The sequence below is a fragment of the Nothoprocta perdicaria genome, unplaced genomic scaffold (assembly GCF_003342845.1).
Source record: "Nothoprocta perdicaria isolate Ctin4 unplaced genomic scaffold, notPer1 scaffold_4, whole genome shotgun sequence".
NCBI lineage: Eukaryota > Metazoa > Chordata > Aves > Tinamiformes > Tinamidae > Nothoprocta > Nothoprocta perdicaria.
In genome coordinates, this window is record NW_020455643.1 from 786,828 (window position 1) to 813,142 (window position 26,315).

The following is a 26,315-nucleotide window of genomic DNA, read 5'->3' on the forward strand; positions in this document are numbered from 1 at the left end:
GGAACCTCAGCGTCAGCGCTGGGGTTGGTGTGTGTGCTCTGTGAAGACCCTCTGAGCGAGGCGAGCGAGGAGGGGTGGGTTTCCCTGCGCCCCACGGAATGGGCACGTCCCTCTGCCGCATGGGCACCGCTGCCCTCGCGAGAACGAGCTGTTGTTGGGGGTTGCTCTTGGCACGGCACGAAATAAACACAGCCCCCCAGCGCAGGGAGCGAGGCCTGGCTCCGAGCACACGGCTTTTGGGGCATTTTGGCCCTCCTGCCCGGGCACTTGGGCCCAAGTGCCCCCGGTTGGGGCGGCACGTTGGGCTGCTCGAGCCCTGGCTTCCCGGCAGGGCAGAATAGCCGAGTGAACTGCGGGAGTCTGGGGCTCGGGCACAGCATTTCATCACTTCAGGTGGACGTCTACAGAGATGGCACTTTGGGTTAGGCTGTATAGGTAAAACATAGAATTTATTTATTTTTTAATAAGAAATAATACAAAATCGAAACATTATGAAAATCACATTTGTTCTTCTGCTGAGATTTTATTCATAGATACACAGAGCAACCCTTATTCCTATCATTTAGACCTAATGTCTTTATTTATTTACAAATTGTGTGTGTGTGTTCCTGGCAGCGAGGAGAGCTACACGGTGACCGATTACTCGCTGAGGGAGCAGCTCGTCGTGGGGCCGTGCGAGGGCGAGGAGGCCGGCGCCTCCCCGGCCAAGGGCGCCGGCGCCCTCCCCTTCCGCCTGGTGCTCAGCAGCCACGCGGGCGACAGGGTGCGGATGCTCCTGGGAGCCGACACTCCGTAAGTGGCCGCCCTTCCCGGAGCTCGTGGTGCCTGGCCGGGCCCTCTGCCCCGGCCCGGGCTGCACGGCTACGACAGCGTGTCCAGGCGGGCGCTCTCTGGGGTCTGGCTGAGGGCGGGTGGCTAAAGCAGGGCCCTTGTCCCCAGGCAGCAGCTGTGCTGTGGCCAGCTCATCTTGGGAGGAGTGCCTGCCTTTAAAGACAGGCGAAGAACAGAGCCCGTGTCCCCTTTCTCAGCCGTTAATGTGTGGCAGGGCAGGCGAGGGCAGTGCAGCTTCAGTAATACCCGCTGGGCACCAGCACCCAGCCGGCTGCTCTCCGGGACCTCGCAGCCCGGGGCAGTGGCAGAATGAGCGCGGTGCGGTTGTGCGAAGGGCCGGGCGGGCTCTGAGCGGCTCCCGCCGCAGCTGCGCCGCGGGGCCGGGCCTGGCCGGGCCGCTCCCGCGCACCCGCAGCCCTGCACAGCACCGGCGCGCTGCCCCGGCCTGGGCATCCTTGCTCAACACCCGGAGGATTCATAGCTCACAGAGAGGTAGTAAATCATTCACATCACATGGGTGATTAATGGGGGGAGGGATGCCTGCCTATGTTTATGCAAATTTGAAAATCCTTATGAAAAAATGTGTAACTACAACTCACGCAGAGCAGCGAGGTTTGCTAATAAGCCCTCCAAATAAAGGAAAATAGCTTTATGCAATTAGCTGCAGAGGCTGTAGAATACAGCAAGAAAAAAATGGTGATTAGTCTGAAAGAGGTGTAAGTTTGCCTAAACAGGAATGCTTGTATGTCAGTTACTGCATGAGTTACATATAAAGAGGATTGCACAAGAGGGAAAAAAAAAAATGCCAATTTGTTATGTTTAAGTTCCTGTCAAAATGATCTAAATATTTCAGTGATGTATCAGGTATTTAAAACCTTGCAATGAATTATAATTGGAGTTCAGTTTAATTGATGGGGGCTGGTGTGTCCAAAAGCTCTGAGCACATTAGCAGTGTGTTTTTGCCAGGCTAATGAGTGAATTACTCGGGGCTTTCTTGGGTCAGGTAGCTGCGTCCCTGCTTGCGTGCCTGTTTTTCTTGCAGCAGGTCAGGTAAATCCAGATCTCGTCACGCTGATTTGCTTGTAAATACGTGTTTTAAGGAGGCACAAGCAGTAACATCAGGCTTCTTTTGCAGAGCCTTGCTCCCCTTGCTGCTCCCCACTGGCAGCATTACCCACCGCAGTCCTCCCGCCCAGTCCACCCAGCACAGCCTCTGCTGGGCCTTGCACGGCGCGGCAGCCCCGGAGCCGCCGCTCCAACCCGCACTTGTGTGCAGGGACGTGGCGCAGCCGGGCAGCGCGACCCCCTTCCTTGGGTTCAGCATCTGTCTCACCAGCTCCAGCCCCCAGGCTGGCTCTGGCCTCAGCACAAGTAATCCCTCCTGTGGTCTGAGCCCCTGGCAGGGACCATCTTTCAGAGCCTTGTGGCTGAAGCTGGAAGACACTAGTGCCCCATCTGAGAGCAGCTGGGCCTGCCGGGTGGTTTGGCTGTGCTCTGCCTGCGTGGGGGAGCATTTGCATTAAATCAGCTTAACCTGTAGCACATAGAGAAACCACCTGTGTCCCATAAAACCGCCCTGGCTTACTGCTGACACGTTGCAGCGAGTTAGTTACAAAGGTGAGTGGAGCAGCTGAGTCACCCCTGCTCGTTCTGTTGTGTCCTGGAGGTTGGAGCTCCGTGGCCTCCCGGGGCACTTGGGCCCTGCCCATGCTGAGGGCAGCGCTGCCTCCCGGCTGTGTTGCCTTTGAACCGGCCTTCCCAAAGCCTGAGTTACCCCAGCAGCGTGGAATAACTTCCAGCTCCCGTCAGGGCACTGCAGGTGTGAGGCCGGGACACAGGGCAGGGCTTGAACACTGCAGGCACAGGGCAGTGGTGGGAACAGCTCCCGGAGCAGGGGTGGGAACGCGGCGAGCCGGGAGCAGCAGCGCCCGTCGCCCCGGAGAGCTGCCCGGTCCTGGGGGCAGCCGGGGCCCCGTCCCGCGGCGGCCGCCCCGAGCAGCGCTGGCTTCCAAGGGCGCCACAAGGAGCCCCTTGTTGTCCGTGTTGGGGCCGCGGCTCCTGGCGGCGCCGGGACCCTCCCACGTGAAAGCCGGGTCTGTGTGAGGGGCGCAGCGGCCGCCAGACACGCGGCTCGGGCCACAGCTCCGGCTGGAAACTGTTGCACTTTGGGGCTGGCTGCGAGAGTTCAGAATAACCCTGAAAGAGGCTACAGACCAGCAATGTCCTCTGTTAAGAATCTCATTATACAGTAAGCACATGACTCACACTTGTTTGGAGGTCGTATTTGGGAGAAAAGGCAGAGCATTTTTAGCTGTCTGGATTTCCTTTAGAGACATTTTGTTCTATGGATTTATTATTATTTTGGTGTATGCTCTTTGTCATATAAATAGTGGTCTAGCAGATTGTCATTTGCAGGGAAAGTTTTCAGTAAAGAATTCCGTGTTTTGGAAGGAGGCTGGCAGGGCTGCCCGCAGGAGCAGGGTACGGAGCGGGGTGCCGGGCAAGGGCCCTGCGGCCAAGAGCGCGGGGCTGCGTCGGGTCCCTGCGCTCGGGAGCCACGGGAGCAGCGTGCCCGTGTCCTGCCTGCAGCGGCTCCCGGCCCCGCACCCCGCAGCAGCTTCGGGCAGGCGCTGCCCTCAGGGCACCGGGCTCTGCAGCCGCTCGGCGCCTCCCTGCCCCGACAGGCTCCCTTCCCTGAGGGACAGAGGCAAGAGATGAGTTTAGGGCCCGTTCTGTCCTCGTGCGCTTGGCTGCTCTGAGTTCCCAGACCAACATGGGGCCTTTGGAGAAACAAACCCTCAAGTCCCTTCTCTGTTCTTGATTTTCATTCTAAATACGCATTGTGGCCAAGCCCTACAAGAAACCTGCTGGCGTTAAATTGCTGTGCTACATTTGCCAGACACTTTGTTCACCAGATGGATTCTTTTAGATTAATGATGGGTATTAGTCACGGACACCAGCAGAGAAATTAATTTCTGTGAAGTAGCACAGGCCGAGTCTGTAAGACACCAGGCAGGGCTCAGAGATGTTCTGCTCCAACATCCTTTAAATATTAATTATGTTTGAATAATACATTACTAAAAGCAGTATCACAGCTTCTGGCTATATTGTGAGGGAGGATAAAAGAAGTTACGTGATTTATTTTTTTCCACCTGGAGAAGCTAAAATGATCTTGAAAAGGAGCTAGTTTTACCACCCCCGAGAGCGGCAGTCGTGGAAAGTGAGCGTTGTTGCTGGTGTTGCAGGAGCGAGCGAGCGCGCTGGATCGCAGCGCTGGGCAAGAGCCGGGAGCTGCTCGACACCGACCGCACAAGTGAGTGGCAGCGGGGCCGAGGGGCGCGGGCTGGGCAGGGGAACGGGAACACGCTGCCCCTTCCCAGACCCGAGCAGAGGTGGGTTAAGTAATCTGAAAAAGAGACACCTCGTGGTCTGGCTACCTGAACTGGTCATCTTCCCAGCACAGGAGCTTTCCTGAAGCAGCCTGATGACTTCAGTTGCCTTTGTTACCCCGGGTTTGGGTAGTTGTTTCAACTTGTTAACAAAATTGGCAAAAACCAGTCACTGCAGAACCTGGGTGGGGAGCACCCACAACCTGCAGCTCGTGGGTGCTCACGTGGAAAGCCATTCGCTCCCTCCACCCAAGGGCTTTGAGTGCTCCAAGGTGGAAATTCTAAAACTACGAGCACGTGTGTGATTTGTATGCGGGTTTTAAGCTGTCCCCTCCCCGCGTGTGCTTCAACTAACGCAGCCTGGCGCGTTGCTTCCCAGCTCTGACTCAGGTGGAGATCATCAGGACGTACACGGCCAAGCAGGCGGATGAACTGTCTCTTCAAGTTGCCGACGTCGTTCTGGTTTATCAAAAAGTAAACGATGGTGAGTCCTTTGTCATCTCACATTCACATTAAATTTTGACAATGTACTTATTTAACAGTTCGAATGAAATGAAAGGTTTTCTGTTATGCCTGCAGTGCTTTGGATTGAAGGAATAATTTATTTTAAATATATCAACATATTTATTTTTGCTGTTCTTTCCAGTATGTCTCAAAAACATCCTGCCTACTCTGCCTTTAGCTTTATTTTATTTACTTAAACAGCTAAATGCATCCACTGCATGGGAGCACTAGTTTATATATAAGTGCAATACAGTTCTCACAAAAAAACAACTTTGAACTCGCATGTAAAAATGAGTTCTGTTCATTGTTACAGGCTGGTATGAAGGGGAGAGACTGCGGGACGGGGAGCGAGGCTGGTTCCCAATGGAATGTGCCAAGGAGATCACCTGCCGGGCCACCCTCGACAAAAACATGGAGCGGATGGGGCGGCTACTTGGACTTGAAACCAATGTTTAGACTTCCCTCCCCCCTCTTCCTCCTGTTTCTTCATTGCAGGATTTGCACTAACTGCTGCCCGCGGGACCTGGCTGCAGGCACTGCAGCTGCAGCGGGCGGCTGCGAGTCACGGACGCACAGACTCCCACCCGGGAGCTGCGCTGTCAGGTCTGGCATTTTGAGCCTGACCTGAACTGAGGCCTGGCTCAAGCAACAGCACATTTCACCTGGAAGCAGGTTCTTAGGTGGTGGAGGGCAGCCGTGTTTCCCCTTTCAACTTCCGCCCACGCTCTTCTGAAAAGCTGTGGCTGCTGAGCCCCAGGAGCTCATGGTGCTGGGGGGAAGGAAGGGCAGCCAGGGCTGGGGCTTCCCTCGTGCCCCCCAGGAGTCGTGGGGCTGCGCAGGGCCCTGGGGCTCCCCTCGCTTCCCGCAGCTCTGGAGCCCTTTGCTGGCACTGAGGCTGCCTTCTTTCACAGTGAGAGCCATAGTCTTAATTCTCACAGAGTCCTTTCAGGCTGCAGCAAATACCCACCTGGAGAACAGCTACGAGTTTTTCAAACTAGTTTCAACTTCAGTCTTAGATGTAACCCCAGTCTAGTTCAGAATGTAGATGTCTGAGAACACAGGGTTTAGGTATGCTTAAAGCCCTGTAACTAGTGGAATGAAGTCCATTGTGGTTCAATTTTCCCTCCATCTTCTTAATTCCTCGTTAAGAAGGTAGCACCTTTAACATTTTTGTTACGACAACCACAGCAAACCTGAAGTCTGGGTTTTCTTTTTAACCTTTCTGTTCTGGAGAGCGCTTAAATAAAAACTAAGGCAAAAAAACAAGGTTAAGAACTCGTACAAAGGCTGCCCTCCTGTCACAGCTCTGTTGCTGTGTTTTTACAGGGCTGGTATTGTTTTATATTCTGTAATATTTTGGATATTTGATTTGTGAATGAAGTTGATGTTAATAAATTTTTCTCTGTAACAAAAATATAGTAGGAAAGCAATAATTTTGTACAGAGATACTTACCTTTTCAGTCTGACGAGTATACAGCCTTACAAATTAATTTATATACATGGACTGATGAAACAGTAATGAAGTTGTAAACTGTAAATTAAAATCTTATTTAACATAGTAAAAATACTAATATTTTAACAAATTGTACTGTATACAGGCAGATTTCTAACACATTATTGAATGTACAAATGCAACCATTAATTATATTCAGATTTTTTTAATACATTGTATATATTTTTCATACCTAGTTTTTCCAGAAATGCTGTAGTGTTTTTAAAGCTATTTTTCATGTTTTCCTATTCTCAGACACCATTCTGAGGAATTAAAAGACATCTGTGGTTTTATAGGACAACAATCCATAAAGTGCTTTTAAAGTCTCACTAAAAGAAAGTTTCTGTTTTTCTTCAGTAACTGCCTGTTCAAGGCACCTCGCTAATATCAATCCTGTCACTGGAGTTAAATTGTTCTTTAAGCTGAAGGGGCAGTGATGGATTCCCTGGTCTCGGAGCTAAGGAGCAGCCTCGGGGCCCTCGGTCCTGCCCTCGCTGCCCTGCGAGGCGGGAGGCTCCGTCCGCGCGAGCCCAGGGCTGCCCTAGAGCTTCCCGCGGGACCCTCGGCAAGGGGGCTGCGAAGGGAGGAACCAGCCCTCCAGAGCGCAGCCTCCCCGCGGGTCTGCGCCCCTGCCTTGGGCCAGGGCGCCGGTTTAACCAGGCTGGGCTGACAGAACAGGACGCTCGTGTAGAGGGGCAGACCTCGGGTCTCGGTCAGAACAAGGCTGCCGTATTGGCTAGATACGGCCCAATAACTGGGACGATTACCGCCTTGCAGCAATCCGTAGGTGAACACAACTATGAAGGAGGATGGTCATTGGTAGGAGGAAGGCACCGTACCCCAGAGCAGTCATTTAATGACGTGGTCTTCAGAACAGGTCTTTGCAAAGCTCCGAGGACCAGACGAGCTGCCGACTGCCCGTGCGAGTTAACAAGGTTAATCACTACAACAGCTAGTTCCAATTAACTCGGGTCAGCAGAGCGCAGCCAAGAGCACAAGGGCCACACGGCTCTGCAAGCAAAGAGGGGCTCCCACGGGGGGCTCTCGCCCCACTCCGCGCGGCTTCCCGGCGCCCGCCGCGACACCGGCGGCTCCGGTTCGGGCCAGAGGACACGAGCAGCCCTGAGGCAGCTGCTCAGCTGCAGACTCCGCAGCAACGACCCCTGCTGCTTTTCCAGCCTTGGAAGGTATTTTGGCCATTATTACCGCAAACCACAAGCAGAACAGCACCTCTTGCGCTTGCTAAGCCACCTTTTTTTTTCCCTCCCAGTAATAAGCTGATGCCAAATCCTCCTCCTCAAATAATAATAATCCAAAACAAACCCCACACAGCTGAACCTTTGCAGGGTGCAGGGGCCCCCTCAGGTTTGCTGCAGTTCACCCCGCTCTTGCCCATACCTCAAAGAGCAGCACAATCAGCTTCCAGGTGACACTTACACAAGTGTCCCCATCCCAAACACGGCTCTTCCACCCCCACATTATGGGGTTTGCTCCCCAGGCACTCACACACGTGCCAGCACGCAGCCCCTGTTCCCAGCACACTGTTAGCTGCACAAACGTGAGCAACAGGGACGAGTTAGTTACACCGCCTGCCTTGGCCTGACCTGCATCGGTCACACACGCAGTCCCTGCCAGCTCGGTCCCTCCCGGCCCGCGCAGCGCCGTGACGGGGTGGCTACAGTCCATGGGTGGCTACAGGCCCTATCTGTGGGGTATGTTAGAGCAGAGCCCGGTTCTCACTGCACTGGAAGGGGCGCCAGGAGCCCGACACAGAACAGGGCAAGCGGTGCCTCGTTGTCCCGGGGCAGCCAGCCCCGCTCCTGCTGGAGGGGGCCCAGCTCGGGGCTAACGTGCCCAGGTCCACGTGGGGCAGCGCCGGGATGCAGCCCTCGCCCTGCAGCCGCCTCACGCTGCTCAAAGCCTGGCGTCCAGCCCAGCCCTCCCACCCGCAACCCACGGGCCCCTTGGGCGCTCCCGCAGCAGCCACCCCCACACTCCCATCCCCACTAAACACGTGCACATGAGCGCGTTCCTCGTGGCCGCTCCTACCGTGTCCCGTCACCTTGTGCTCGGGATGAGGCCGCTGCCGACGGGAGCGCTGCAAGGCACGCGGGGAAGGCACTGGGAAGCGGCGGCATTTCCATGTCCTCCATGGAGGGAAGCAGCTCTGCTCTGCACGTAGAGCCACACGTGGCTGCTGCTGCACTAACAAGGAGGCTCATTCGGCTGCTAATTAACCCCCTCTCGTTAAGCAGCTGCTCTCCATGGCAGAGCGAAGGTCGACTCCAGCGCATGCTCCAGCGTTCAGGCACCGCAGCGTTTCCTCCGGCCGCGCTCCCCTAAATCCTGACCTCGGCCGTTACGCAGCCGTCCTTGCGCACCTGGAAGCGCTCAGAGCGGGGGACAGCAGCAACTACCGACAGCTAAAACACCACTTTGGAGAGAAGCCTTTAATGGAGGACTACATGACCCATACAGGCACTGCTTTAAAAAGGAAAAAATATTAAGAAACCTTCCAAGCTTGCTCCCTCTCCATGACTTTTATCTAAATATCCAACGATTCAGTCAATACCAGCGACTAATGGGCTCAGAAGGCAAAGAAAGAGGAACTGAACAGAAATAACGGCAGGGGTATTTAAAGGATTTTCTCCCCACAGAACAACATTGCTTTCCTTTTTTAAACTACATTTGTTTTCAAGTTTAACTTACAATTAAATTATAATTACCTTCCGTAGAAATATTGGTGAGGAAACTGCTGCACTGCTGGAATATACAGATATATGTATATATATAATTATACACATATATACACACACATACACACACATACATAGGAGGTATAACTACATCCCCTCCATCCCAAGAAAAAAAGCCTTTGGAGATGTTTCTACCAATAACAAGAACACTACAGTTTATTTAAACAGTATTTTAGCAGTTTTTTTTTAAATATCTGTTACCTGATGGAAAAAAAGCTACTGTTTTAGAAGAGTCAGCAGGGGCAGGACAAGAACATACACCGACTATCACTGCTAGCATTGCGTTTTCTCTTTTTAAAAAAGCTACAGTAAACACAGTATACCATGCATATACAGATATTACCAACTATTCTGAAGTAACTGCTCTTCAGTATGGGGGAAATTACCAGCTTGCCCTAAAAGCTTTTCCTCTAGCTAAATAAATGCTATAAAACAAAACCGAGAAAAAAAAATAAAAAAGGTGAATAACTTGGTTTTGAAAATGAAACTGCATCAACTGTAACGTTCATTCTGGAATCGAGGGGCGTAGTTTTTGGCACTTTCATTTTCCTGTGTTGTGATCAAGTCTATAATAGCTGTCAGCACTGCTGTGTCCCTGGATTTAACATCATTCCAGTCCACAGGGTGTGGGTTTTCTATCTTCTCCTGTAGAAGACCATCGAGCTCTTGTCTTAAATTCTGCAAACAAGAATTTGGTAAGAATGAGAGAGAGAGACATTTAGGAAACTAAACACAACAACTTTTTTTTAAAATTAACTCCATTGCACACACCCTTCTCCTAATCTTTGTCCCCTCCTTGCTAGTCTCATGTCAACTCATTTCCCATGGTAAACGGCAAGATCCAAAGCTGCTTCTCAGACGCCGGCAGTTCTGCCTCACGTGGCAGAACTGGATGCTCTGCTCTGTAAGAGCATTCACATCCTCTAGCTGACTGTTTCAGGATTAAAGGTATTTAAGGCAGAAATAGCAAGTATAATATCTAACATTAAACAAGGCTTTATTTAGCTCCTCTTTCCATTGGAATTTAATAAACCTGAAGATCCTTAATCTTAGCACCCACATGCATGTGGAAGTATAACAGGCTGATCGAATAATCCTCTAGCTTTTCCTATGTAAACCTACCCAAACCTGCTCATCTGATCTCCCACAGCACGACAGTTTTATAGTTCTTTCAAATCAACCCCGTGACTCTTCTCTGAGGCTTCTGTATTTTGGCAGTATCCTCTGGGAATCAGGGATTTGAGCAGAGGGTGCATGGGCCAAGTAAGACCTCCCTCTCCCCATTATTCCCAGTGCCTCCGGAGGTGCAGGACCTGCTCCTCCCAGCCCAGCTGAACAACAGTTCTTATGTCTGCCTAGCTGTTCTACCAAGCCATGCACACAAGTACATTACTCTCTACTTCTGCCTAGTTTATCAAGTCATAGACTGCTCAAAATACTATTTTTACTACCACTTTTCAATCTGTATTCATCTACAAGCCTTCAGAATTTACCTGTGTGTTCTGTAGCTTAAAAATAATTGCATATGACCAAAACCAGAACTCTTTTGGACTCATATTTTGCCAGCAACTGAATTTCACTCTCCACTTAACTGTGTCCAGTTACATATACTCTATAGTTTAACAGTCTCCTTAATTGTGCTTAAATAGCAACATTTGCTCAAATGGACAAATTCAGCCTTCCTTCCCAGAATCATGTGTGAGAAAGCCTTATACTATTTAAATGCAAATATTCATATATGTTATATAAATGTAAACCCAACATTTATTTGAAATACTGGGAATACACTAAAAGCATATATTATTTTCCTACAGCAATGTATAAGTAGGTAGAGAGTAGTATCAAATACAAAAATCCCCTAAGAACCACTACTTTCACAGCAAGTCTTCCATATACGTTGTTCTTATTAAACATAGTCACCTTAACTAAGTGTGCTATTCTTGCAGGAGACTGGAAAACAATCCATTCATCCACAGCAATGGTATCCTGATCTTTATCCTTCTGAATGGATATATCTCCTCCGAAGAACAAGAGACAGTATGGAGAAACCTCTGTACAATCATATAAGTAAATCTGCAAAAAGATAAAGAAAAGTCCCATGACCCTTAGTAAACACAGCGCAAAAAGTTCCAGATCATTTCTCAGTCATTCATCATTTTACAGAACAGGTCTGAAGTGACTCAGTTGAAAAGTTACATAAAGGCAGTATTTGATTAAACAAGAAACCAAACCAATTATTCCGTTAACAACAACAAAAAGTCCAAGTAACTTTTTCCATATATTCAGAAGTGTCAGACTGGATAAACGGAAAGCAAAGCCTACATCTGTCTTTGCCAGAAGCAGGTATTTTTATCTTTGGCTTTACAGAGATGTCAACATCTAACACAGTTGAGCGTTATCAGTTGTTTGGAACAATGCCAGTATCACATACAGTAGAAACTGATTTCATGTAAAAGGAATGACCCCAAACCAGAAAGCTTCAATGTCCAGCCCACCTACATCCAGGCTAAGTAAAGAATAATCAGAAATATGCACATTCACATACACTGCTAGTTCTCATCTTCAAGTGATACACGAGCCAGTTATAATGGAACTCTGTCTCTTCCACATTCACAGATTTTGGATGAATGTTAACTGTTCCATCTGTCTTGGTGCAGACTTTCACCCTTAAAAGAAAAACAGTTTTTAAGATTGAAATAAAATGCTTAAAACTTATCAAAATATGTCTAAAGTTAAAAATATCCCTATTACTACTACAATGTTCTAAATTCTCAAAGTAAAAGGGCATTCAAAGGTGTTTTCATCTCTTTCCTACAAGAGCAAATGAATTTAAGACTACCATCCCTCTCCATTTGAAAGGAGGGAATTTTGTTAAATACACTTAAAAAAGCCACCCGTAGGTATCAAGTAGAAAAACAAAAGTTCTTTTTTCCAAAAGAGTGACTCAGTGACTTATATTTGGTTATAACACCCAAGGTTTTATCTATTTTGTGTGTGGGGGGGAAGATAAGCAACTTGCATATTTGAGCTCTTTGCTTGTTAAGAGGTGGCAACAGCAGAAGAACAGGCTTCCAGCCCACCTAGGAGTTGGGACAAACTAACACAAACTTGCCTTTTGCAGAATTCAACTCAAGGGAGCATCTTCAAACGCTTTAATTGTATTTACAATCTGAATGCATATTTACTTCTCATTTACCTCTTGATATGATCATGCTTTTTATTCCTTGAGATCGGGCACAATATGAAATAGCTTTTCTTTCTCCCTTCCCCATTTCAGACCGGTAGTTCTTCAAGCTGGTTACAGGGCTCTCTACCTTTGGTGTGCAGGAGGATTTTGCAGATAGAAGAACAACAGTCTCCTACGTGCTCATTCTGTTCTAAAGACTCTAGCAAAGTGATTCAGAATAGCAAGTCTCTTGCTTAAAGGCCCATAAAATTGAACCATCTTGGGCAGCTTGTTTACACCTGGCTCCACCGTGTGGCCAAGCCTGCAGTACAGCACTTAGCATCAGGTTTGCAAACGTAATGGTACAGGAAATCTTTGAGTGATTCAAGCTGATTGAGCTCAATTTAAAATAAACTATCAGCTGGCTAGTAGCTGCCAGCTATAGATTACCTAACGTAAACTGATCTAAATTTGACACAAAGCATGATTTTGACTAGCTGATTTTACTCTTTTCATAGTAACATTCACTTGAGTTTAATTACATGAGTAGCAATTGCTCATAACAAGTTATTTCCACATTGTACGCCATAAAGATGATCCAAACATTCAGTTCCTCATTCCATCCTACCAACATCAGGTTATGAATTAGGATATCTATATTGTGATGAGCAGATTAGTATTTTGTTCATTGGTGTGTATATGTTCTGTTAACAAGTTAGAATCAGCAGACCAGAGATGCTGGGCTCTATCTTGCCAAATGACAAGGACAGCATTTCACGTGCTACTGTAGCTCCAGGGTTATAGCAAGAATCCCCTACCAGCCGCGCTGCTGATGTATTTGTAACTCTGTGTTGCAGTGTCAGCAAGTGGAAGCCAACAACCCCATGGTCTGCTCTATCATTCACAAACGAAGTAACTTACACCACGACTGAGCTGCACAAAGAACTTCATTCATTCATTCATTCAAGCTGTTGCTTTGCCCAACTACCTAGCGTAGAAAATGCCTCCAATACAAAGCAAAAGTAGACCAAGTGCTTACATTTTTCTCTTTTTGCTAAAGCTTGGCCGGATCTTTGCAACTTTGGGATATAAGCCAGCACAGATGACAGCTTTCAGTAACTTTTCGTTATCTGTAGAGGACAGCAAAGTAAATAATGTGGTTTTGTGAACAGATTTCAACTACAGGAAATTTTCCATCTCCTTCCACTCGTCACCTGAGTTTGTATTAGATTTGGGGTCTTTGGGGTCTCTGCTATTCACAAATCCAGCCGCAAGGAGATGCTCGGCAAACTGTCCTTTCATGTTGTGCAGCATCTATCAAAAAAATTGTCCCAAGATCACAGAGTGCCAAAGACTCCTTCCCGCCCTTCCCCAAGACAATCCTTTTTCAAAGTCATCGAAATGTTACCTGGAGTGTATTCGGAGAGAGGAAATACTCCCAGCAATAGTCTTTCTCAGTTCTGAAACCGCGACGTCGAGTCTCCTCCCAGCCCTAAAAATTAAAAACAAAGCAAACAAAATATCACAGTTCAAAAGAGTTTAGAAGTGAACAAATACAAATCAATAAAAAAATATGGTGCAAAAATGGGACATCAATAAGCAATATGGTTATACTCTTCTTCTTCTATTGAAAAAAGAAAGGACATCCTTTGATCTTTTTGTATAGCGGGCTACTACGCTTTGAATTGATTTTTTTTTTTTCTTTTTTTTTTAAATAGTTAGGAGCAAATTATAGCCAAGTTTTCCAGAACTTCATTTGCTACTATTAGAAGTCCTGGGTAGCAATGTTATCTCCCCTCCTCTTCGCCCCAAGTGCCCAAAACTTGCAATAAGCTTCAGTCTCTTGTATATGCCAGGAGGACAAAGTTACTTAGTGAAGGGCAAATAAAAACTTGCCAGGAAGAAGCTTGATTACACTCAGCTCATCAAGTATTCATTTTGAGAATATCCATCTTTAATTAAGCTGCATTTCCCTGCTCTTTCATATATCTGTCCATAAGAAATTAAATTAGGCTACTGAGTCTGGAGACAAGATTCCTTAACAATAAGAGGATGAAAATTAATGTTCTTGTGTCTTAATGTGTTCTTGTAGAAGGAGAAATAATTCTCAGCAAACATCAGACTTTTCCTTAAAATAAAGCATATTGCTCTAAAGTTTTGTAGGAGAGAACAAACATAAAATAAACCTACCATGAAGGCATTCACCACAGTTAGATGATCACTTTTAGTGTTCTTTGACAGTTCCTTTCTTCTTGCATCTGCTACTTTCTCTTTGCCCTAAGAACAATTAGAACCTATAAAATATTTGGCTGACAAGCTTTTATTTCTTCCAGTTCAGTTTTCGTAAGTACATAAATACACATGTGTATATATATATATGTCATATAGCTGATATATCTATACTTCACATGTAACATACATGAAAACTGAAGTCACTCCTTAGCCAAAGGCAATACCTCAGAGTACATCAAGACAATCTTCTACTAACAAATACAATTAATGTGAAAATAAGACTAGAAATTAGTCTTATTATTAGTCTTAATTAGTCTTAAAATAGTATTTTAGTAAGCTCCAATATCTTTTTTAAGTCCTAATATCCTTTTGAGATTCTTAAAATCCCATGTTTAATTATTTAAGTAACTTTACCAGGGGAATGACAAAAGGGTCTTTGAAGCCGAGGCTAGCTGCAATGGTAAGTACTGGATCCAGGCAGCAAAACAAAGCTCCAAACAGGATCATTTTTCCAATATGTGGTTCAACTGGTAATCGTGCTAGATGGACACCGAGTGGAGTAAGCTCTTCTTGTCTGTCCAGAGCATTCTGTCGAACCAGAAAAATAAAATGAAGATTTTCCTGAAATAGCATTTGATACATCTAGAGAACAAACTTTATACTGCCCTTCTTGGGAATGGGAAAACATCAATCATTGTGTTCAATGCCGTTTACTGGGATCAGTCTTTCTGGATAAAGGCTTTTAAAAAAAAAGCCAAAAACAAACAAAAAAAAACCACCACACACCTCACACTTCAGTGACCTGTTTTACTGATCAAGCTTATATTTAGACTCTCACTTTCCCTGAGTATCACTTTTGTTCTTATTTACTCTGCTCTTTGCTACTATACAGCCCTGTCACACTGGCAGTGAATTAAAACATCCAATTTGTCCAGGTAAGACCCACTTCCCACCGACCACCTCAAAAGAAAAAGAATCAACAGTGCAACTGTGTCCATAAACCCTCAGTCCCCATCGCACAAACAACATGCAGCTTTTTCCCCACTTGTGGCACGAAGGGGCTTTTCTAGCTTGTTTCACGAGCCTCACCCTTGCTCATCCCTTTCCCTTCACAAGGACACTGACACACAGGATCACTCCCCAACCTGCCTCTGCTGCTCACACAGCTTCAGCAAAGGCATCTCAAGCTCCTAACTAATCTATCCAGGGCACAAAGATATGGACAGAGCCATGAGCAAGATGTTACAGAAGCAGAGTTAGAAACTTCCTCATGAACTACTTTATGCAGCCCATAAAACTTCATTTATTATGAATAAAAATTATTTTCTCCTCTCAAACATGAGGACAGAACACTGCACAACCTTAATATGTAACAGGTCAGCAAGACAAGAAGGAGATACAAACACCTAGACGTGCACAGTCAGAACTGCCCTTGGCAAGAAGCAATTTAGTAATATGTCTCTAAGCCAAAGTTTCCTTGCAAGAAACCGTACATTAAATGATACTTTACCAGCTCCATTAGATGGTTTATGGCCAACATTACAGCATCATGAGATGGCGGATCCATTAGCTTGCTCAGAAAATAAGCAATTCCACCAAGCTTTAGAATCTTGTTGGCAAGAGGAAAAACGGGAGAAAAAAATCACTATAATTAGAGAAAGATGGGTATCTAACTATTCAGTAATAATAAAAGAAAAAAGTGAATAATTCACTCAGGTTAAAATTTCACTATTTAAGGAATAAGAACAAAAGTAAAAGTGTATTAGTGAAGAAATTTTACATATAACGATGTATTCTTCCTTCAACATTTATTCATATATTAACAGTTAAGTCACGAACTCCACTCTTTTAAGTGGTAGCTTTGACTTCATTTTGAAGAATGAATGACAGACAAGGAATGCAATACAGATTCTCAAAAAGAAAACCCACTTTACTTCTAAAACTACTCTTTCGTGAAATTTCAGAGATATCGTGTCTCATGACACACTAGTATTCCCACAGAAACTCCTCTTTCAGAAAGAAAAACGTTTCTGGAGAAAACAAGCACAGTAAAAAAAAAGTGTTTGTAGTTTTTATAGCTTCTTAATAGCTTCTATAATAGTTCCAGCTTTTGTATATATCGGACACAAACTTTTTTGCCTTGGTATCCACATATGCATTTTACAAACGTCAATATAATTATTAGATAAAGCTATTGTGCTGTTGGTATATCAGAAATCTGACTTGAACACAACCCCAGTCTCAAGAGTTTTATTATGTTTATCTCTTATTCCCCTGTAAAAGTAAACAGTACGTATGTTTGGAGATTCACATGTTTACCTTGATTTGCAAACACAGTTCCTCCAAAGGTGTCCTCAAGATCTCAGGTAACTGATAGTCATCTAGAAGGCTAGCACGTAGGCCATTATACAGATGGTAGCAATGACCTGGCTGAACTCTGCAATATATCACATTTTTAAAATGTATTTTTATTATGACATTGTGACATTACGGCTGTTAAGAAATAAACAGACTTCCAAAACACCTCAAGGTATTCAAAATGCAGTGCATTCAATTGTAAAGCCATTACAACCTTCTGTATTACAGATGAGAATATAGAAAAACAAAAGACACTCCTATTACCTGCTAGAGAGGAGCAATGAAAAGATCAGAGAACAACATTAAGTCTGTGGGGAACTTACAAGAAAGAACATCATGAAGTATTTTGAGGGAAGACAAATTTCAACGAATGTGATACACAGCCAAGTGATATAAATTCACAAGCAGTTTTTGCTGTAATTTATTGGATCCTCACAAACGAAGTATGAGGGCAAACATCATCAATGCAATGAATAACAATAATAAAATATATATCTTCACCATGCTTTAATGTGGTGCTCCAAGGTGACAGAAGTTAAACAAAACAGGTTTTCTAACTAGTTTTGTTACACTTACCTTCCTGCTCGACCTTTCCTCTGCTTGGCATTAGCTTGACTAACCCACTCTGCTGCCATTGTGCTAATGTTGTTCTGTGTATCAAAATGAGTTTCCTTTATTTTTCCACCATCTATAACGAACACCACATCATCTATTGTAATGCTGTTTGAAAAGAGAGACAAAAAAGATGCAACTCCTATCTTTACAAGCTTAACCCAGGATTCTGAAAAGCTCAACATCTTTTTACACCCTCCCAAATTGTAAACCTATAATAAAAATTCTTGGTTGAGAATTTCTTAAGAATTACTTTACTAAGCATTTCAAAGAAGAGCCTGATCTATTCTCCTAGATCTTGCAGAGTCCACAACACAACGTTAAGAAATCTGCAAAGAGAATAGGTAGCTCAAATTTATCACATATAACAAGTGCAAGTCATTTTAATCATTCATGTTTTGATTGTTATAAACAATTCTTTAAAGAAAAATTCCAGTTTAATCTATAAATATCTAATCAAGATAAACTATTACAAATGTTTTAGAAACAGGTTTATACTGTAATTACTGCTTCTGTTTATTTTGTTAAGAGTATAGCTTTTTTAAGGCTACAAATCTATTTACCTAGTCTCTGCAATGTTGGTAGCAATCACAATTTTCCTTACTCCTGGTGGGGTCTTCTTAAAAACCTGTAATCATCAATTATCCACTTACATGTTTGCCAGACCCAAATGCATGCTCAATATTTATTTTTGGAGGAATTGTTGTGCAAAGTTGCTTTGTTATGTAAGAATAAATACAAAACATACCTGAGTCTGGTTAACAGTTGGCATCAATGAATGCAAAGGTATGATAAGAAACCTATCTGAAAATTAAAACATTAAAAGACAGGATGTAAGCACAGAAACTTTAATTGTACAGTAAAGCTAAGTATACAGGATAAGTATGAAGTCTCCTGATTTTCAGTCCCAAATTATTTTGGTTATATTCATTTTTGTGTGCATGGTTTTGTGTGCAGTTTTGTGTGCAGTTTTGGGCTCCCCAGGACAAGAGACATGTGGAGCTTGCAGAGAGGGTCCAGCGTAGAGCAACAAAGAAGGTTAAGGGACTTGAACTATGAGGAAAGACTAAGTAAGTTGGGCCTGTTTAGCCTGGAGAGGAGACTGAGATCAGGATCAGAGGAACCTGATCACTATGTACAGATACCCGGGGGAGAATGTAAAGAGGGTGAGGCCAAACTCTTGTTAGTGGTGACCAGGGACAAGACAAGGGACAATGGGTACAAGCTGAAAGCCAGGCAGTTCCATCTCCATGTGAGGAAGATCTTTACTGTGAGGGTGACAGAGCCCTGGAATAGACTGCTCAGGGAGGCTGTGGAGTCTCCTTCTCTGCAGATCTTCCAAACCCACCTGGACACGATTGGGTGCCCTGTGCTCTGGGTGACCCTGCTGGAGCAGGAGGGGTGGACTAGATGATCTCTAGAGGTCCCTTCCCACCTCAACCATTCTGGGATTCTGTGATATAGATATGCTTACATCTTTCTGGATTTTTGTCAGCAATGTTCAACATATCAGTGTAAAATCTCCTGTGACTACCATTTATCCACTTCCAGCTGAAGCGTGCATATTCCTTTCTGTACACCAAGCAACAGAGGGTGTGCTGGAAATCACTGGCAGGGATAAATAACTCTAACCCAACTACAACCTACTATGATCTCTACCTACACTTGCCTTGCAACACGTGGACATTGAGGGTAAACACCACAGGCCTCAAGATTCTATCTGAGCAACAGCCAACGGTCTAGTTAAGACAAGTTAGCTGAACATGAGCTATGCAAACAGGAGAAACTGAAAATGCACAGGATATTTTAAGCATTCTATCAATGAAGTTTTAGGAATAAATGTGATATAAAAGAACCATCAGTAAAAGAGTAGGCAGAAGTTGCTGAGAAATGAAGAAAAGGGGAAGTGAACACAAAATAAGACTTTCTATCTAGAATGAACTCCATCCAGAAATAAGAATGAATAAAGGGAATGGAATACAGGTTTGAGATTAAAGTCCAAGTTGTTCAATCCTACATTCAGGAAAACATTTTATCAAAAAAAAAAAAATGCTGTATTTATTGTAACTATCTTGACAGGAAAAGGAAGGACTGGGGGGAGGGGGGAAGAAAAAAACCAAAACAAAAAAAGAAAAGCGCAACACCAGCTAACATATGCAAAAATTAAGCCACTAATGCTACTGCTAAAGTTCCAATGTAAAGTTTTGTCTTTACCTGACTTAAACATGACTTGTGACATCAAGAGATCGTGCAAAGTGCTAATGTTGTCCCAGCCAGGGAGAAACACTAGAATTGCACCATCCTGTATGAGGAAGAAGAGAAGGGAAACACAGGAAAAGCGTATTTAATAACCTACAAAGTTATAAAAAAAATGGCTATAGCTTCATTTCCAAGTTTCTCATGAGACTCAAACATATGGCTCTCATCAGTGCCCACAAACCCTACTCAAGAAAATGCCTGAATATGTGCTCCCATTCAAAAAGGAATAAAATCACGTAATTTCAACAAACCTCAACTAACCAAGCTCTCCTCTTAGGACTTAAACATTCTTTAGCTTTTTACTGCTGAGAAAAGCAAAACAACTTCTATATATCTACTTCTATATAGCAACCTCTTATACATAAATACACACACACACAGGGAGAAGCAATTATAATTAGCCAAAATAACTTTATCAGCTCTGACATTCCCAATAGCCACTGAGCACAACTCAGCAGCATCACAGAAACAAACTGATACTAGACAGAAATGTACCTCTTCTTCCAGAACAATATGCCTGATAAGTGCTGCTATGAGGTCAAGGTCAACCTTGTCATCATCCATCATTTCCAAGGCATCTATAGTACTTGCTGAATACCTACAGGCACCAAAAACATGCATATTGATCACTTACTAACATATAATACAGACATGAATATATGACTTTGTAAGGCTAATGAAATTACACACTAACTAGCCCACTACTGTTGAATATCTTCAACATTGTTGAGTTTCTTCAGAGGTAGAGTAACTGAGCAGCATTCTGATCCAGTATACTGTGCATTTTGAACACTGTATAAGGTATAGATAAGATTTTTTATACAGTTTACTGCAATTAGGATCAGTTCAGATTAGTAGGTTTAAGAATTTTCATGTTCTGACCGAAATGCACTTGGAGCATCTGTATCATGTCTCTCTTCCTCATGGACTATCTGTAACTACACAACTTGAGTTTACTCTTCCGTTTACCTCCTGTGAACTCTCAGTGACAGGACTCTCATCTACTGAGTCCTTCATTTTCAAGAAACCTAATCATGTGGAAAGAATTGCCAACTGGTTTAAGAGCTCTGTCAGGAAAAGGACTGAAGTATGAATGGAGGAATGAGGCACAGGAAGGACAGAGACAGCAGAAAAGCAAGATAAATCCAGCAATCAAATCTACCATCTCAAGTGGAAATATTAGGTGTTCAAAACATGATTTGTTGTGGTCTAAAGCAGTAATATCTTTTTACGAGTCTTTTCTCAGAATACTAGTGCATTTTGTATCATGTTGATTGTAGACTGAAATACAGCAAGCTCCACTGAAACAAAGAAAAAGGCTGAAAAAACGAGAACTTGAAATGGAATGAAGGACCAAAGCTCAAGCAGACCAACGTTATGGAGACTGTAATGGATAATACCGACATCAAATGACTGGCAGCTACAGGTTCCCTTACAATTTGCAGATATAAAGTTTCCTGAGATGACTGTAAAGCACTTCAATGCTTACTATCCAAACTTACTGGCAATTACACTATTATTATTTCCCATAATAGCCACTAATAACCACTAATAAAAACTGTTACAAATACAGCACTCAGTTGTGTACTGCCACAAAACTTTTTATGAAACAGTAACTTAAAAACAACCTGCCCCGTAGCTGCCTTAAATAGTCTGGCCATCGTTCTTTATAGATTTCCTCCTTTTCTTCTTTTTCTGGTCTGCTTATGTGTCCTTGCATGAAACCTTTCTTCCACCGTGGTCGACGGTCTGTGCTTTCTGGAGTATATCTTTAAAATTAAATAACAAAAAATAACTATAACAACAACAAGCTATTTATAAAAATAAGACATCATCTCTAATGAGCATAAAAACAAGTTAAATGTTTGAGCAAACAGAATCTTCATTTAGTAGTCTGAAAATGTATAGATACTGAACTCAAGAATTGTTTTTCTGTTTTATATAAAAGTTTTTTTTTTCTGAAATGCCTGCTATCAAACTACAGTTTTCCTCTGAAAAAAAAACCTAATTTGCACGGATATTTATGCTAAGATAAGCTTTGAAAACATATACTAAGCAAAACTGAACAAAACACTATGTGAGCACTGGTGTTTTCTCACAGGCTCACACCTACCTCAACTTTTCAATCACATCTTCCAGAAGATACTCCACCACAGGGAAAGTGAACCCAGGTATGTGAATCATTGGACAGTTACCTATTGAGAAAGCATAACTCAGTTTTTAAACAGAAAAAGAAACAATGTACCGAAATAATAGTATTTTCTGTAAGAATATTACGAAAAACCAACAACAACAAAAGCCTCCCCGCATACATACTCACATAAGATGCCAAGTATTAAAAAAGTTTCACTCATCCACTCACATAAAATACAGTATGTGTAGACCATTAAACTACTTTGAAGATAATATTTTCAAAGTATGTTTAATGGTAAACACAAAAACAAACAAACAAAAAAACCCACACCACATTCATGCTGAGATAAAATTAAGGGAATAAAAATCTCCAAACAGCAAGATTTAAAAAAAATGGAATCAATCTCAAAAGTCAAACCTAAAACTTTAGAACTGTATTATACTGTACAAACCTAGATTAGGTAAGGGGGGGGGGGGGGGGGGMAAWARAAGGTATTTCACCTACCAAAATACTCTGAAAACTTCTCGGCATTTAAAGTAGCACTCATAAGTATTACTTTCAGGTCCAGACGAATATTCAAAAGATCTTTAATAATGCTCATTAAAACATCTGATTGAAGATTTCTTTCATGAATTTCATCAAGAACTACATGACTAACACTGGACAGATGCCTAAAATAGAAGGTCAAAAAATTATTTTTCTCACAAACAAACAACCAAAAACAGAAGCTGGTAAAAAGCAGAAGCAACTTATTAGTCAAATCATTTGATAACTGTATGTTCCTTACTAAACAGACTTACTTATCTGATTGGAGCCACTGTAGGACAATTCCTGTGGTACAGTATAAAATGGAACCTTGTTTCCTTGGCAACCGGCTGGAAAAGATACATTAAAAATTCTTGAATTTTCTCTTTACAAAGTACTTTAAAAGCTTAAAAAAATAAAAATGCAACAGTCTGTATAAACACCATGAATTATGCCTCACTCAGCTTTCTTCTCTAACTCGCTTGCTTGGATTTCAGTTGGTGGAACAAACAGTTGCTGCTGACAGCAACTGAACGACTTGTAACCCACAGAATTTCCCAGACGTTATTCCTCATCATTTGCACACTTCTGTTCACTCCAAATTGCTGCAGCTATTTAAGCTCCACACACAGATGGCAGCTGGAGGCTAAGCATTCAGCAGTTTAACGTTCTTGATTAAACAATAAAAAGAATATACGACTTTCTGTAACTTAGTGCTTCAAATTAAAATGTTGTTGAACGGACTAAACTGGGAGCAATTGTTCTCAATAACTGAGATTTTTGTTATTTACTGGTAACATTTTAGTTATTTTTCAAATTACAGATGGCTCCCAAAGTAATTGTTTTTGCTCTATAAACAGCAGTGTGTCTATTACCTGACTTCAATGAAACCATTCAATAAGCAAGTGTAACAGTTCCCAGAAACGTAGCTTACAGCGTTTTCTCCTTCACCATTTCAATTTTTCTTTTGAAATAGTGAATTGAAGACATCACTTTTCTCCCCACTGACAGCAAAGCTTTTTAAAATAATTAGACAAAGGACTTAAACAATATACAACTTGGTCAACCAAGGCTATGTGGCACAGAGTTCAGAACTGGCTTGGGATCAGGTAACTTGCAACAGTTAATTAACATCAAATGAGCTATTTGCATAAACTGCAACCACCACACCAATTTTTGCCTACCCCAGCTATGCCCAGGACTGTCTTTTGGGGGGGGGGGGGGGGGAAAAGAAAGAAAGAAAAAAAAAGCATTTCTGTACACATTAAGAGCTAATTTTCAAACATTCACACTGATTAACAATAACTACCAATTTATATGGAGATACAAAAATGGCTACAAGAGCCTTTCTCACCTCTGTAGACGAATCTGGTAGCCTGTACTTTTGCCATTACCACATGCTTCTGCCCGTTCAGCAGCAACTCTCTCGGCCACCTTAAAATCAAACCGACGCATTGAACAGATTATATAAAATGTATACACACGCATATACATACATATATATGCGCGCACACACACATATATATGGATGGTCTACGATTTAGCTACTCATCAACAGGATTTATTCAGAATAAAGACACCGCTACATAATCAACAAGGGAAACACACACACACACACACACACACACACACTAACTAGTTTCTCTCTTCCATTTGCAGTAACATTTCCTGGCTGATCCCAAGAACAGGTTTGTAGTCTATGCCGTATTGTAGAGTAACACAATCAATTAGTAACTAACAATAAATTCTCCTAGAATGAATCTTTCATTAAGGCAAGCTATGTATATGCTCTATATGTACAGGCTCTATGTGTATGTTTGAGTTCTTTTCAGCCTTTCCCACCTTCAAGGAATCCAGCAGATTGTACCCTCAGTCCAAAGAGTGTCCGAGGAAATTTAGGCCAGACTAATAATAATGCAATTTTGAGGTAGTATTTTTCTAGTTCCCTTTCCCAAAAACTATTAAACAAACAAACCAGACAACAACAAAAAAATCCCATGAAAACATACACCCCAAAACAAACAAATCACACATCACACAAATACATAAGCAATGAAGGGGCTTAGCCTGTTAAAACAGCACTTACAGAGATGGCGCTGATCCTCCTGGGCTGAGTACACACAATCCTGCATGTCGAGCCGACCCCTCGCTCAATGTAATCATCCAAGATGAACTGAGTAACTTGAGTAGTCTTGCCACAGCCCGTCTCACCACTAATCACAGTTACCCGATTATTGTTTATCAGGTTTACAAGCTCCTGTTTCCAAACAGAAAGAAAATATTTGTAAATATTTTCTACAGTGATGAGAACTTCAGAGAAATTGTCACGGCATTTAAAAGACAAATATTCAAATTCTTTTTATTAACATTGCAGGGAAATAAGAAAAAAAAAGTGTTATATCAGAAATAACTTAAAAAGCATCTAACATTCAGAACCATATTTAAGAATATTGTCATCCCTACTGATAAAGATGTACGAGGTTAGATTAGGTTTCTACGTATCTTGAAGCAATAAATTTGAGCTACGTGGTGGGAAAAAACAAAAAACAAAAAAAGCACCATCAGCACCACCACCACCAACGCAGTGTTGCAGACCTTGAGAAACTTCAGCACAGAAGTTTCCTGTTCTACATTTGCATATTCTGTTTATTCCAATGACATATACAAAAATCTCTCGTTTTACAGCAAGGATACATATTATTACAATATGAAAACATATTTACCTTTCTCATTCCATAAGAAGGAAGTTTCTCTCGGAATCTCTAGGATTGAAAGAAAAAAAAAAAAAGCATGAAAAAAGAAGCATCTGTAAAAGCCTTTCCAACACTAAATTAATATAACCAATTTCATCTAGACTAAACTAAGAAAAAAATACGACTAAGTTGTTCAACTAACACCCATGTAAAAAAAGCCCCACTAGAAATAAATTTAATTCCAACATGCTTTCAATTTCATTACATTTGGGGGGGGGAGGGAAAAAAGGCAAGTGAGTACATGGAAAGGTATACATTTACACTATTACATTTACAAGACAAAGGCATTGAACAGAAAACTTACTTCAGATGAAAACAAAAGCAAGTTTGATTCAGTAAGTTTACCACCATTTGAACAACATGAATTTTTAAAGATGGAGAACGGTCTCTGTAGAAACCACTCCTTTAGTTTTAGATCCGTACCTGCATTTCAATATATCTTGGATCGGACTTCTTCTGTCTTAACTCTTCCTTAAGCTGCTCATCTAAGCCAGCGTCTTGATCATTTTTCTCGAGGAGGTACTCAGCATCTCGATCAAGGTATGTTTTCTCCAACACTGCTCTCTGCTTCACAGGCGCTCTCTCCGCGGCTGGTCTCACTTTGGCAGGCTCCTCGGGAGCGTTTCTGAGGCGAACGGGGAGCACAAACACGTCAGCGCGCGCGCGGAGCAGCGCAAGGGGCGCGAGGCAAACCTGCCACGGCTCCTCCGGCATCACACCCAAACGCTGCGCGGGAACGCGGGCACCCCCTCAGCACAAGGGGAGTGGGAAGTTACCGTCATCAAGCACCTCCTGCCACAAGGCCTCATGGTAACAAGGCCCCGAGCACCTCCAGGAAGGCACTGCTCACGCTGCTGTCGGAACCAGGGCCGCCGCACGGGCCAGGGAGCCCCACGGGGACCCTTCACCCGGGCCAACCTGCTGCTCGGCCCGCGAGCGGCTCGAGGCGCCCGTGTCCCGCGGCCGCTCTCACCCGTCCTCGTCCCCAGACCACCAGGACATGGCCTCCTGCTCCCGCTCGCCTCTGGCCTGCACGCTGCTCAGCAGCTGCACGATCTGCTCCTCCCTGCGCTCGTCCATGCGCACCACGGCTCTCTGCGGACACAGGGGGAAGCGGCGCCGTTACTGCCGTTACTGCCGTTATGGCCGCCCGTGCCGCGCGCGGCCCGCACCTGCTGCCGGTCGTTCTCCTTGCTCTTCTGGCCCTGCTTGCGCGCGTACCACAGCCCGATCTCGCGGCCCTTGAGGTGGCTGGGGTGGCGGCCGCGCCCGCCGCGGCCCCCGCCGCCGGACGCGGAGGGCCG

General features: G+C 43.9%; 2 protein-coding genes across 2 annotated transcripts in view; one reads left to right on the top strand and one right to left on the bottom strand.

The window, feature by feature from the left end:
• Positions 1-6,220, top strand: part of ARHGEF26 (Rho guanine nucleotide exchange factor 26) — a 96,109-nt gene extending 89,889 nt beyond the window's left edge. The window contains exons 11-14 of the mRNA XM_026045418.1: positions 616-792; positions 4,077-4,144; positions 4,600-4,704; positions 5,038-6,220. Coding sequence (XP_025901203.1) covers positions 616-792; positions 4,077-4,144; positions 4,600-4,704; positions 5,038-5,180 — 493 coding nt within the window. The 3' untranslated portion in view covers positions 5,181-6,220. The remainder of the gene's footprint in view (positions 1-615; positions 793-4,076; positions 4,145-4,599; positions 4,705-5,037) is intronic.
• A 2,797-nt stretch (positions 6,221-9,017) lies between these two features.
• On the bottom strand, positions 9,018-26,315 carry DHX36 (DEAH-box helicase 36; the record flags this gene model as incomplete). The annotated part of the gene is made up of 25 exons (XM_026045211.1): positions 9,018-9,650; positions 10,893-11,045; positions 11,518-11,638; positions 13,178-13,268; positions 13,353-13,452; positions 13,547-13,630; positions 14,329-14,415; positions 14,785-14,958; positions 15,881-15,979; positions 16,690-16,807; positions 17,305-17,448; positions 17,904-17,968; positions 18,089-18,144; positions 19,555-19,642; positions 20,095-20,197; positions 21,228-21,368; positions 21,713-21,794; positions 22,238-22,404; positions 22,534-22,608; positions 23,613-23,692; positions 24,345-24,515; positions 24,982-25,020; positions 25,435-25,636; positions 25,985-26,106; positions 26,184-26,315. Coding segments are annotated over 25 exons (2,880 nt in total), but the record flags the coding sequence as incomplete, so codon positions are not given.